The sequence below is a fragment of the Microcaecilia unicolor genome, chromosome 3 (genome assembly GCF_901765095.1).
Source record: "Microcaecilia unicolor chromosome 3, aMicUni1.1, whole genome shotgun sequence".
Lineage (NCBI taxonomy): Eukaryota > Metazoa > Chordata > Amphibia > Gymnophiona > Siphonopidae > Microcaecilia > Microcaecilia unicolor.
The window spans coordinates 397,160,742-397,172,763 of NC_044033.1; the positions used below are offsets into that span (position 1 = coordinate 397,160,742).

The 12,022-nt window shown below is 46.6% G+C and overlaps 1 protein-coding gene across 2 annotated transcripts in view; it reads right to left on the bottom strand.

The window, feature by feature from the left end:
• The window catches only part of EFHC1 (EF-hand domain containing 1), a 123,710-nt gene that overhangs the window by 5,715 nt on the left and 105,973 nt on the right, over positions 1 to 12,022 (bottom strand). Inside the window, exon 10 of one of the 2 annotated variants that reach the window (XM_030198728.1) lies at positions 9,331 to 9,556. The exons of the other annotated variant lie outside the window; for it this stretch is intronic. Within the exon in view, the coding sequence (XP_030054588.1) occupies positions 9,331 to 9,556 (226 nt within the window). The remainder of the gene's footprint in view (positions 1 to 9,330; positions 9,557 to 12,022) is intronic. 2 annotated transcript variants of the gene reach the window in all.

Sequence of the window (12,022 nt, forward strand, 5' to 3'; positions counted from 1 at the left end):
ATTACCAAAAACAAATTTCACAAACCACCCTATATTTTAATTGTTAAAACACAAAAAAAGGTATGCAAAAATGTGTAGAAGAGATATCAACAATGGGTCATCAAATGCCTCAATTTTCAAATTCAGTTGTGTAAATTTGTTGAAGTGCATTGTGTTAATATAAAACTTAACCTCTTGTTTACTATGCTGCACTAGCGGCTGCCGTGTGGTAATGCCGACATATCCCATTCAAAGTGAATGGGCTATGTCAGTATTAGCACATGGCAACTGCTAGCACAGCTTAGTATACAGGGGGGTTAGTCTGCATGTAAGTTACTGGCAATTAATAACCATTGTTGAATCTTTTTACACATTTTTTGTACACCCTTTTCTTTTTTTTATATTTCCTAAAGGCAACATAAGCACTTGTACACCTTTGTAAAATGAGCACCAACTCCACTAGTACACAAAGCGAATGCTACATACCTGTAGAAGGTATTCTCCGAGGACAGCAGGCTGATTGTTCTCACTGATGGGTGACGTCCACGGCAGCCCCTCCAATCGGAAACTTCTCTAGCAAAGGCCTTTGCTAGTCCTCGCGCGGCCGTCTTCCCGCCCGAACCGGCTCGTGTTCGTCAGTCCCATATGTAGCAAAACAAAGGCAAGGGAAGACACAACTCCAAAGGGGAGGCGGGCGGGTTTGTGAGAACAATCAGCCTGTTGTCCTCGGAGAATACCTTCTACAGGTATGTAGCATTCACTTTCTCCAACAACAAGCAGGCTGCTTGTTCTCACTGATAGGGTATCCCTAGCCCCCAGGCTCACTCAAAACAACAAACATGGTCAATTGGGCCTCGCAACGGCGAGGACATAACTGAGACTGACCTAACAACTTATCCAACTAACTGAGAATGTAGCCTGGAACAGAATAAAAAATGGGCCTAGGGGGGTGGAGTTGGATTCTAAACCCCGAACAGATTCTGAAGCACTGACTGCCCGAACCGACTGTCACGTCGGGTATCCTGCTGCAGGCAGTAATGAGATGTGAATGTGTGGACCGATGACCACGTTGCAGCCTTGCAAATCTCTTCAATAGTGGCTGACTTCAAGTGGGCCACTGACGCTGCCATGGCTCTAACACTATGAGCCGTGACATGACCCTCAAGAAACAGCCCAGCCTGGGCGTAAGTGAAGGAAATGCAATCTGCTAGCCAATTTGAAATGGTGCATTTCCCCACAGCCACTCCCCTCCTGTTGGGATCAAAAGAAACAAACAATTGGGCGGACTGTCTGTTGGGCTGTGTCCGCTCCAGATAGAAGGCCAATGCTCTTTTGCAGTCCAATGTGTGCAGCTGACGTTCAGCAGGGCAGGAATGCGGACGGGGAAAGAATGTTGGCAAGACAATTGACTGGTTCAGATGGAACTCCGACACTACCTTCGGCAAGAACTTAGGGTGAGTGCGGAGGACTACTCTATTATGATGAAATCTGGTATAAGGGGCCTGGGCTACCAGGGCCTGAAGCTCACTGACTCTACGAGCTGAAGTAACTGCCACCAAGAAAATGACCTTCCAGGTCAAGTACTTCAGATGGCAGGAGTTCAGTGGCTCAAAAGGAGGTTTCATCAGCTGGGTGAGAATGACATTGAGATCCCATGACACTGTAGGAGGTTTGACGGGGGGCTTTGACAAAAGCAAACCTCTCATGAAGCGAACAACTAAAGGCTGTCCTGAGATCGGCTTACCTTCCACATGGTAATGGTATGCACTGATTGCGCTAAGGTGAACCCTTACAGAGTTGGTCTTAAGACCAGACTCAGACAGGTGCAGAAGGTATTCAAGCAGGGTCTGTGTAGGACAGGAGCGAGGATCTAAGGCCTTGCTGTCACACCAGACGGCAAACCTCCTCCATAAAAAGAAGTAACTCCTCTTAGTGGAATCTTTTCTGGAAGCAAGCAAGACACGGGATACACCCTCCGACAGACCCAAAGAAGCAAAGTCTACGCTCTCAACATCCAGGCCGTGAGAGCCAGAGACTGGAGGTTGGGATGCAGAAGCGCCCCTTCGTTCTGGTTGATGAGGGTCAGAAAACACTCTAATCTCCACGGTTCTTCGGAGGACAACTCCAGAAGAAGAGGGAACCAGATCTGACGCGGCCAAAAAGGAGCAATCAGAATCATGGTGCCTCGGTCTTGCTTGAGTTTCAACAAAGTCTTCCCCACCAGAGGTATGGGAGGATAAGCATACAGCAGGCCTTCCCCCCAATCCAGGAGGAAGGCATCCGTGCCAGTCGGCCGTGGGCCTGAAGTCTGGAACAGAACTGAGGGACCTTGTGGTTGGCTCGAGATGCAAAGAGATCTACCAAGGGGGTGCCCCACACCTGGAAGATCCGGCGCACTACTCTGGAGTTGAGCGACCACTCGTGAGGTTGCATAATATTGCTCAACCTGTCGGCCAGACTGTTGTTTACGCCTGCCAGATATGTTGCTTGGAGCAACATGCCGTAACGGCGAGCCCACAGCCACATGCTGATGGCTTCCTGACACAGGGGACGAGATCCGGTGCCCCCCTGCTTGTTGATGTAATACATGGCAACCTGGTTGTCTGTCTGAATTTGGATAATTTGGTGGGACAGCCGATCTCTGAAAGCCTTCAGAGCGTTCCAGACCACTCGTAACTCCAGGAGATTGATCTGCAGATCGCGTTCCTGGGAGGACCAGCTTCCCTGGGTGTGAAGCCCATCGACATGAGCTCCCCACCCCAGGAGAGATGCATCCGTAGTCAGCACCTTTTGTGGCTGAGGAATTTGGAAAGGGCATCCCAGAGTCAAATTGGACCAAATCGTCCACCAGTACAGGGAATTGAGAAAACTCGTGGACAGGTGGATCACGTCCTCTAGATCCCCAGCAGCCTGAAACCACTGGGACGCTAGGGTCCATTGAGCAGATCGCATGTGAAGACGAGCCATGGGAGTCACATGAACTGTGGAGGCCATGTGGCCAAGTAATCTCAACATCTGCCGAGCTGTGATCTGCTGGGACGCTCGTACCCTGGAGACGAGGGACAGCAGATTGTTGGCCCTTGTCTCCGGGAGATAGGCACGAGCCGTCCGAGAATCCAGCAGAGCTCCTATGAATTCGAGTCTCTGTACTGGGAGAAGATGGGACTTTGGGTAATTTATCACAAACCCCAGTAGCTCCAGGAGTCGAATAGTCATCTGCATGGACTGTAGAGCTAGAGTAGCAGACTTGATGGAGCTGAGGGAGACAGAGAGGTACATAGAGGAGACCTACAGGGATGTTGTAGAGAAGTCCCACCTCCAGTCAGGTAGCCCCTGTGCTACCTTGGAGGAGGGAGGTCTCCTAGAAGGAGAGCATCACCCTGGTGAAGTAGGAAGTACTCCTGTAGCCAGGACCTGCCCACCAGGGGATGTATTATCCTTTCGCACCGAGGATATATCTCCAAATGTTGCCCGGGAGGGAAAGGTTAGGACAGCTGTTGTACTTGGTGATTCGATCATTAGGCATATAGATAGCTGGGTGGCTGGTGGACGTGAGGATCGCCTGGTGACTTGCCTGCCTGGTGCGAAGGTGGCGGACCTCACGTGTCACCTAGATAGGATTCTAGATAGTGCTGGGGAGGAGTCCGCTGTCTTGGTACATGTGGGTACCAATGACATAGGAAAATGTGGGAGAGAGGTTCTGGAAGCAAAATTTAGGCTCTTAGGTAGAAAGCTGAAATCCAGATCCTCCAGGGTAGCATTTTCTGAAATGCTACCTGTGCCACGCGCAGGGCCCAAGAGACAGGCAGAGCTCCAGAGTCTCAATGCGTGGATGAGACGATGGTGCAGGGAGGAGGGCTTTAGATTTGTTAGGAACTGGGCAACATTCTGGGGAAGGGGGAGCCTATTCCGAAAGGTTGGGCTCCATCTTAACCAGAGTGGGACCAGGCTGCTGGCATCGGCGTTTAAGAAGGAGATAGAGCAGCTTTTAAACTAGAAATGGGGGGAAGGCCGACAGTCGCTCAAAAGAGCATGGTTCGGGATAAGGTATCTTTCAAAGATATCACCATAACAGGGAAGATAGAGTATCCTGATAGTGAGGTTGCAAAAGAGATTGTAGTAGATCGGGTATCTTTAAATAACAATAAAAATCAGACAAAAGATTGCCAATTAATACTGTCAAGTACTAAGCATGATGTACTTAGGAACAACAAACATAGTTTGAAATGTCTATATGCGAATGCCAGGAGCCTAAGAAATAAGATGGGGGAGTTAGAATATATTGCACTAAATGAAAAATTAGATATAATAGGCATCTCTGAGACCTGGTGGAAGGAGGATAACCAGTGGGACACTGTCATACCGGGGTACAAATTATATCGTAGTGATAGGGTGAATCGGATTGGTGGAGGGGTAGCATTGTATATTAACGAGAGCCTTGAATCAAATAGATTGAAAATTCTGCAGGAAGCAAAACACTCCTTGGAATCACTGTGGATTGAAATTCCATGTGCAAAGGGGAAAAGGATAGTGATAGGAGTGTACTACCGTCCGCCTGGCCAGGACGAACAGACGAATGCGGAAATGTTAAAGGAAATCAGGGACGCAAACAAACTGGGCAACACAATAATAATGGGGGATTTCAATTACCCGCATATAGACTGGGGTAATGTAACATCTGTACACGCAAGGGACATAAGATTTCTTGATGAAATCAAGGACAGCTTCATGGAACAGCTAGTTCAGGAGCCGACAAGAGAAGGAAAAATACTAGACTTAGTCCTTAGTGGTGCTCATGATCTAGTGCAGGGGGTAACGATACGAGGGCCGCTTGATAACAGTGATCATAATATGATCGGTTTTGATATTGGCATTGAAGGAAGTGAAACTAGGAAATCAAGTACGCTAGCGTTTAACTATAGAAAGGGTGATTATGACAAAATGAGAAAAATGGTGAAAAAAAGACTGAAAGGAGCAGCTCGCAGAGTAAAAAACTTGCATCAGGCGTGGATGCTGTTTAAAAACACCATCCTGGAGGTTCAGGACAAATATATTCCACGTATTAGAAAAAAGGGAAAAAAGACTAAACGTCAGCCGGCGTGGCTAAACAGTAAGATAAAGGAAATCATTAGAGCCAAAAAACAATCCTTCAGAAAGTGGAGAAGAGAACCAACTGAAAGTAACAGGATAGATCATAAGGAATGCCAAGCCAAATGCAAAGCGGAGATAAGGAGGGCAAAAAAGGACTTTGAGAAGAAATTAGCGTTGGAAGCAAAAATACATAGTAAAAACTTTTTTAGATACATTAAAAGCAGGAAACCGGCCAAAGAGTCGGTTGGGCCGCTGGACGAAAATGGTGTTAAAGGGGCGATCAAGGAGGACAAAGCCGTAGCGGAGAAATTAAATGAATTCTTTGCTTCGGTCTTCACCGAGGAGGATTTGGGGGGGACACCGGTGCCGGAAAGAATATTTGAAGCGGGGGAGTCGGAGAAACTAAACAAATTCTCTGTAACCTTGGAGGATGTAATGGGTCAGTTCAGCAAGCTGAAGAGTAGTAAATCACCGGGACCTGATGGTATTCATCCCAGAGTATTAATAGAACTAAAAAATGAACTTGCGGAGCTACTGTTAGAAATATGCAATCTGTCCCTAAAATCGAGTGTAATACCGGAAGACTGGAGGGTAGCCAATGTTACTCCGATTTTTAAGAAAGGTTCCAGAGGAGATCCGGGAAATTATAGACCGGTGAGTCTGACGTCGGTGCCGGGCAAGATGGTGGAGGCTATTATTAAGAATAAAATTGCAGAGCATATACAAAAACATGGACTGATGAGACAAAGTCAGCACGGATTTAGTGAAGGGAAGTCTTGCCTCACCAATCTAATGCATTTTTTTGAGGGGGTAAGCAAACATGTGGACAATGGGGAGCCGGTTGATATTGTATATCTGGATTTTCAGAAGGCGTTTGACAAAGTGCCGCACGAAAGACTCCTGAAGAAATTGCAGAGTCATGGAATCGGAGGTAGGGTATTATTATGGATTAAGAACTGGTTGAAAGATAGGAAGCAGAGAGTAGGATTGCGTGGCCAGTATTCTCAGTGGAGGAGGGTAGTTAGTGGGGTCCCGCAGGGGTCTGTGCTGGGTCCGTTGCTTTTTAATGTATTTATAAATGACCTAGAGATGGGAATAACTAGTGAGGTAATTAAATTCGCCGATGACACAAAATTATTCAGGGTCGTCAAGTCGCAGGAGGAATGTGAACGATTACAGGAGGACCTTGCGAGACTGGGAGAATGGGCGTGCAAGTGGCAGATGAAGTTCAATGTTGACAAGTGCAAAGTGATGCATGTGGGTAAGAGGAACCCGAATTATAGCTACGTCTTGCAAGGTTCCGCGTTAGGAGTTACGGATCAAGAAAGGGATCTGGGTGTCGTCGTCGATGATACGCTGAAACCTTCTGCTCAGTGTGCTGCTGCGGCTAGGAAAGCGAATAGAATGTTGGGTGTTATTAGGAAGGGTATGGAGTCCAGGTGTGCGGATGTTATAATGCCGTTGTATCGCTCCATGGTGCGACCGCACCTGGAGTATTGTGTTCAGTACTGGTCTCCGTATCTCAAAAAAGATATAGTAGAATTGGAAAAGGTACAGCGAAGGGCGACGAAAATGATAGTGGGGATGGGACGACTTTCCTATGAAGAGAGGCTGAGAAGGCTAGGGCTTTTCAGCTTGGAGAAGAGACGGCTGAGGGGAGATATGATAGAAGTGTATAAAATAATGAGTGGAATGGATCGGGTGGATGTGAAGCGACTGTTCACGCTATCCAAAAATACTAGGACTAGAGGGCATGAGTTGAAGCTACAGTGTGGTAAATTTAAAACGAATCGGAGAAAATTTTTCTTCACCCAACGTGTAATTAGACTCTGGAATTCATTGCCGGAGAACGTGGTACGGGCGGTTAGCTTGACGGAGTTTAAAAAGGGGTTAGATAGATTCCTAAAGGACAAGTCCATAGACCGCTATTAAATGGACTGGAAAAATTCCTCATTTTTAGGTATAACTTGTCTGGAATGTTTTTACGTTTGGGGAGCGTGCCAGGTGCCCTTGACCTGGATTGGCCACTGTCGGTGACAGGATGCTGGGCTAGATGGACCTTTGGTCTTTCCCAGTATGGCACTACTTATGTACTTATGTACTTATGTAATTGTTCTTCACCAGCCAATCGTCGAGATAAGGGAACATGTGCATTCCCAGCGCTGCTGCTACTACAGCCAGGCACTTCGTGAACACTCTGGGCACAGAGGCAAGCCCAAAGGGTAGCACACAGTACTGGAAGTGACGTGTGCCCAGATGAAATCGCAGATTCTGCCTGTGAGCTGGCAATATTGGGATGTGCGTGTAGGCGCAAGCACCCCCGGTACCGGAGGAGAAGGGCGCAACAGCTCTCCCAGAATCTCTGGAAGAACGGCCCAGAGACTCTCGTGCAGAGCGGCTGTGGAGAAAGACTGGGAAGCCGATGCAGGCGTCGAGGTCAGAATCTGTTCCGGGCGTGGAGGCGGTTCCGGGCTGTCCAAGGGGGAGCGCATCGACACCTCCTGAACAGAGGGTGAGCGGTCCTCCCGGTGCCGATGCCTACTGGGTGCCGACTCCCTCGGCGACCCAGAGCTCTCGGTACCGAGACGGGAAGGAGACCGGTGTCGATGCTTCTTCGACTTTTTCAAGCGAAGCATGTCACCGGAGCTTCCCGGTACCGACGAGGAGGACGTAGAATCCAACCGTCGCTTCCTCGGGGCCGAGGCCGAAGAAAGTCGGTCTTGGGGGGGGGGGGCTGTACCGCAGGAGCCCTCAGGGCAGGAGGAGACCCACCCGAAGGCTCACCGCCACCAGCAGGGGAATGGACAGCCCTCACCTGCACTCCAGACGAAGCACCACCGTCTGACGACATCAGCAATAGCGGAGGTCCTGGTACCACCGACGTCGACGCAGCCTTTCGATGTCTCAATACCGACGATGCAGGAGGTAGAAGCCTCGATGCAGTCGATGCCGATGCAGAAGCCGAAGACTTCGATGCTGTCGACGTCGATGCACTCGACAAGTCCCGTGCTGTTGTCGCCGAAGAGCCCGAGAACAACGCGTTCCACTGGGCCAATCTCGCTACCTGAGTCCTCTTTTTCAAAAGAGCACAAAGACTGCAGGCCTGCGGGTGGTGCCCAGCCCCCAAACACTGAAGACACGAAGCGTGCCTATCAGTGAGCGAGATTACCCGGGCGCACTGGGTGCACTTCTTGAAGCCGCTGGAAGACTTCGATGACATGGGTGGAAAAATCACGCTGGCGAAATCAAAATTCGCGATGATGACGAAAGGCACCAAAAAGAAGGGAGAAAAAACTCGTACTGAGGCCAAATAGGCCGGTCCCGAAAGCGAAAGGAAACTTCACGGGGAAAAAGCTGGAAACACGGGAAAGGGGTAAAGACCGGATCGGTCTCTTTTTTTTTTTTTTTTTAGCGAAAATCGCGAAGACGCGCGAGGTCAACTTGAGGGGCACGAAACGGCGCAAAACACGACCGTCCCGAGCGCGGACAAAAGAAGACTGACGAACACGAGCCGGTTCGGGCGGGAAGACAGCCGCGCATGCGCGGTGCGCATCAGCGCGCGAAGGCTAGCAAAGGCCTTTGCTAGTGAAGATTCCGATTGGAGGGGGATGCCATGGACGTCACCCATCAGTGAGAACAAGCAGCCTGCTTGTCCTCGGAGAAATATTCTTGCACAAGTGTAAATATGTGTGTACAGTTTATGCATAGGTGAATGTATTTTAGTAAATATGCATATACACTGCAATTCCACCCAAACTCTGCCCAAATTACATCCTTGGGAATGCCTATGCATGGTCTGTATTAAAAGCAAGTGTTATCTTTTGGCACACCTACTTTTTATGCACATATACCTGTGGGTAATTTTATTGGGGCCCTTTTCAAGTGTAAAATTTGTTTTACATGCATAAAATGTTGCACAAAATTATTCCCCATGTGTGCATCGTTCCCCATGGAAAAGAGGTGGGGATAGGGTGGCAGTGTTTAAGTGTGTGTAAATATTTGATTTTGCAATTCTGTATCTCTTTCCCTGCATACTTTGCCCACAGGATAAAGACTTCCATGGCATGGCTTCCTGCTATATTTTCAGAAAGGATATCAACCTGCAAGCCTAAAATCATCACTGAAAGTCTCAAAACTGTCCTCCCAAATACTCACTGTACGAGACAGTTGTCATATGCAATGAGCCACAATCCCTTGGTTCTTTTTTGATACACCTGTTAGTATTTTACTGTACATAAACTGACTGCACCTACTCCTGACCTTAGCAACAATATCATGGTTGATAGGAAAGTTATAATGATTGCAGATGGAAAGGAAATCTTCTTTATCCAGGAACCCTGTGGCACCCTTGTCACGGTGCAGAAATGCTTCTCGCAAGCAAAAGTTGTTCACATAATGGTGCCTTTTCAGTTGTTCTCGAAGCAATATTACTAATGTCTCTATATCATCTGTATCTAGCTGCTTTCCTGTTTCTGTACTTGGCTCTCTACGACAGAGGAAGGAAATTACTTATTAGAAAACTTGTTCTTTATCTAATTGTCTTTACCTTATCTAACACAATATTATTTCTCTTTGAGTTTTAATGATCATATACAGCAATATTTGAAGTACATAAATTTTGATCTTACCCATAGACTATCCTCAAACTACAAATCTGATTTAGGGGGAAAGGATTCAAATTGTAAAAGATACCCTTATACAGGAAAAAAAAAAACAAGAAGTGATAATCCCAAAGAAATCTCAGTGCACTTAACAAAATCAAATGAATATAATTAACGTACAAAATTATTCAATACAATAAGCAAATGTAAAATAAATGTATTGCTCCAACAGAATAATTTAGGAAGCCAATAAACACTACTTACTGTAGTCAACACAGCACAATGTGTTTCCCAAAGAATGTACAGAAAAGATTAATCTCTTGCTCTTTGGGTCACAAGTAAAATGATTCATGAGTCATAGTGATTGCTCACTTGCGACTTTCTTGACTGTAACTATTGAAAATGTGCTTCGTTGATGTATTTCCCTTAAGAAAAGAGGGCCTTTATACTTGTTTTTAGATGTACCTTTGATTGTACACACTTTCAGATAGTTTAGGATCCCTGACAAAGGCATATTACCGAAACATGTCTGTGTCAGGTTTCGGGACACCTTCTTTTGACTACTTCACAGAATTAATAAAGGTCTTTCTCAATACAGATTATTGACCAAATTTTATTTGAGCCACTTCCCTGGCAACCTCCACTCTTGGTTTGTATCCTCTCTAGACCCCCATTAGCCTGCAGAACAAGCGATAACAGGGTCCCAAAACAACTGTTGTGTTTCTCATCATTATTATTGCTTAAACAATTTAAGAAAAACCTTGGCCTTGCTGAAATAGGCAGACTCTCCAGCATTGACACTGGGATGCTGGCTATGACTCCTGAAATCAGTTAGAACCCCATCCTCCATTTTGATTGATCTCACCAGAACAGCTGCAGCCTTAAGCTCTGCAGGTACCAGGGTTAAGAGTATGTAGGGTAACACCTCTTCATAGAGAAAAACAGTCTCCTCATATGGCCACTCAAGAGTATCATAGAGACAGAGTTGGACAGAGGTGGCAATGGAAAGTTCTAAGTGAAAAGTGGGTCTTAAATCCACAGCTCATTTTTTGTTTGTTTATTTTTATCTTCCTAGAGACTTTCACTTACTCTAAAGGGCACATCAAGAAGCCTCTCACGCACATCTTCCTTAAAGCTTGAACTTCACAGTCATGAGTCTGTGGACTGAAATTGTTATGCCCAATTTGAGAGTGAGGCAATCTCAAAAGTACCATAGGTTAAATGGACCAAGTGCTGTCCATATTCTTCTCCTTGATTCATTGAACAAGGTAAGTTCTCTTGATTCTCCAGAAGAAGAAATTCAACTAAACTTAACACCTATTGCAGAATGGTATGTACATATGCAATCAAGTAGTTCTGATACGATGCTATTTGGGCGCTAAATATAGCAGTCTGAAGAAATCTTTTCTCATATTGGTCTAAAGTTTAGACTCGCATGTTAGTCCTAATCGTGATATGTAAACTACTTTGGTCTTTCTTAGCACAGGTTCAAAATCACAGACTGATGTGGCAGCTGGATTTTGTTGAAACTAGGAGCTTCCTGGACATAATTGCTGTTCATTTGCTTTCCTATAGGAAGTAAAGTGAGTATAAAGGACACTCTGATCAACGAGTCTTATATCCTCCTCTGTACACCTTGAGGAAGTTTGAGGGGGGGTTGTCTGAAGTGGCCTGAAAAAAGAACAACAAGGAAGTGTTGCCATAAGTGAGTAATGTCTGGCCTGATTCAGACACAAAAGAGAACAAAGGGGGTCCCATGCAGCTGCAGCAGTGCGGGAAGTCCTATGCGAGTTAAGTAAAGTCTCACAGATTTTCCATCTGCCTTTTTGGATGACATAACCCATTTTGTGGATAATTCATCCTGCTTGTTGACAAAGCAAACAGCACACTTAAGAGCAAGTGAGCCTTGCAAACAGCTCAGAGCTCTAGGAGACTGATCAGCCACAATGACTCTGACCTGTTTTATACCCCCTGAGTGTTAAGGTGAAGATAATGAGCCCCTCAGCCCATCAGGCTGGTATCCATGACCACCACTATCCAATGTGGCAAAGCCAGCAACATCCTCTGAAGAAGGTTGACCTAATGGAACCACCAGGACATGCTGTTCCTGGTCAAAGATGTCCAAAGAAGATGCTGGATGTAGTCCAGGGACACTGGAGACCAACAGGACTGCTGAAGAGGCCACATATGCACCCTGACCCATGGTACCACCTCGAGAATCGCTGTTATGGATCCAAGTATCTGGGCATAATCCCAGGTGCACGGTTTCAGATCTCGCAATAAGCCATGGATCTGTGCTTGAAGCTTGTCCATCTGGACCTGAGTGGGAACCAAGTAACTCTTAGATTGAC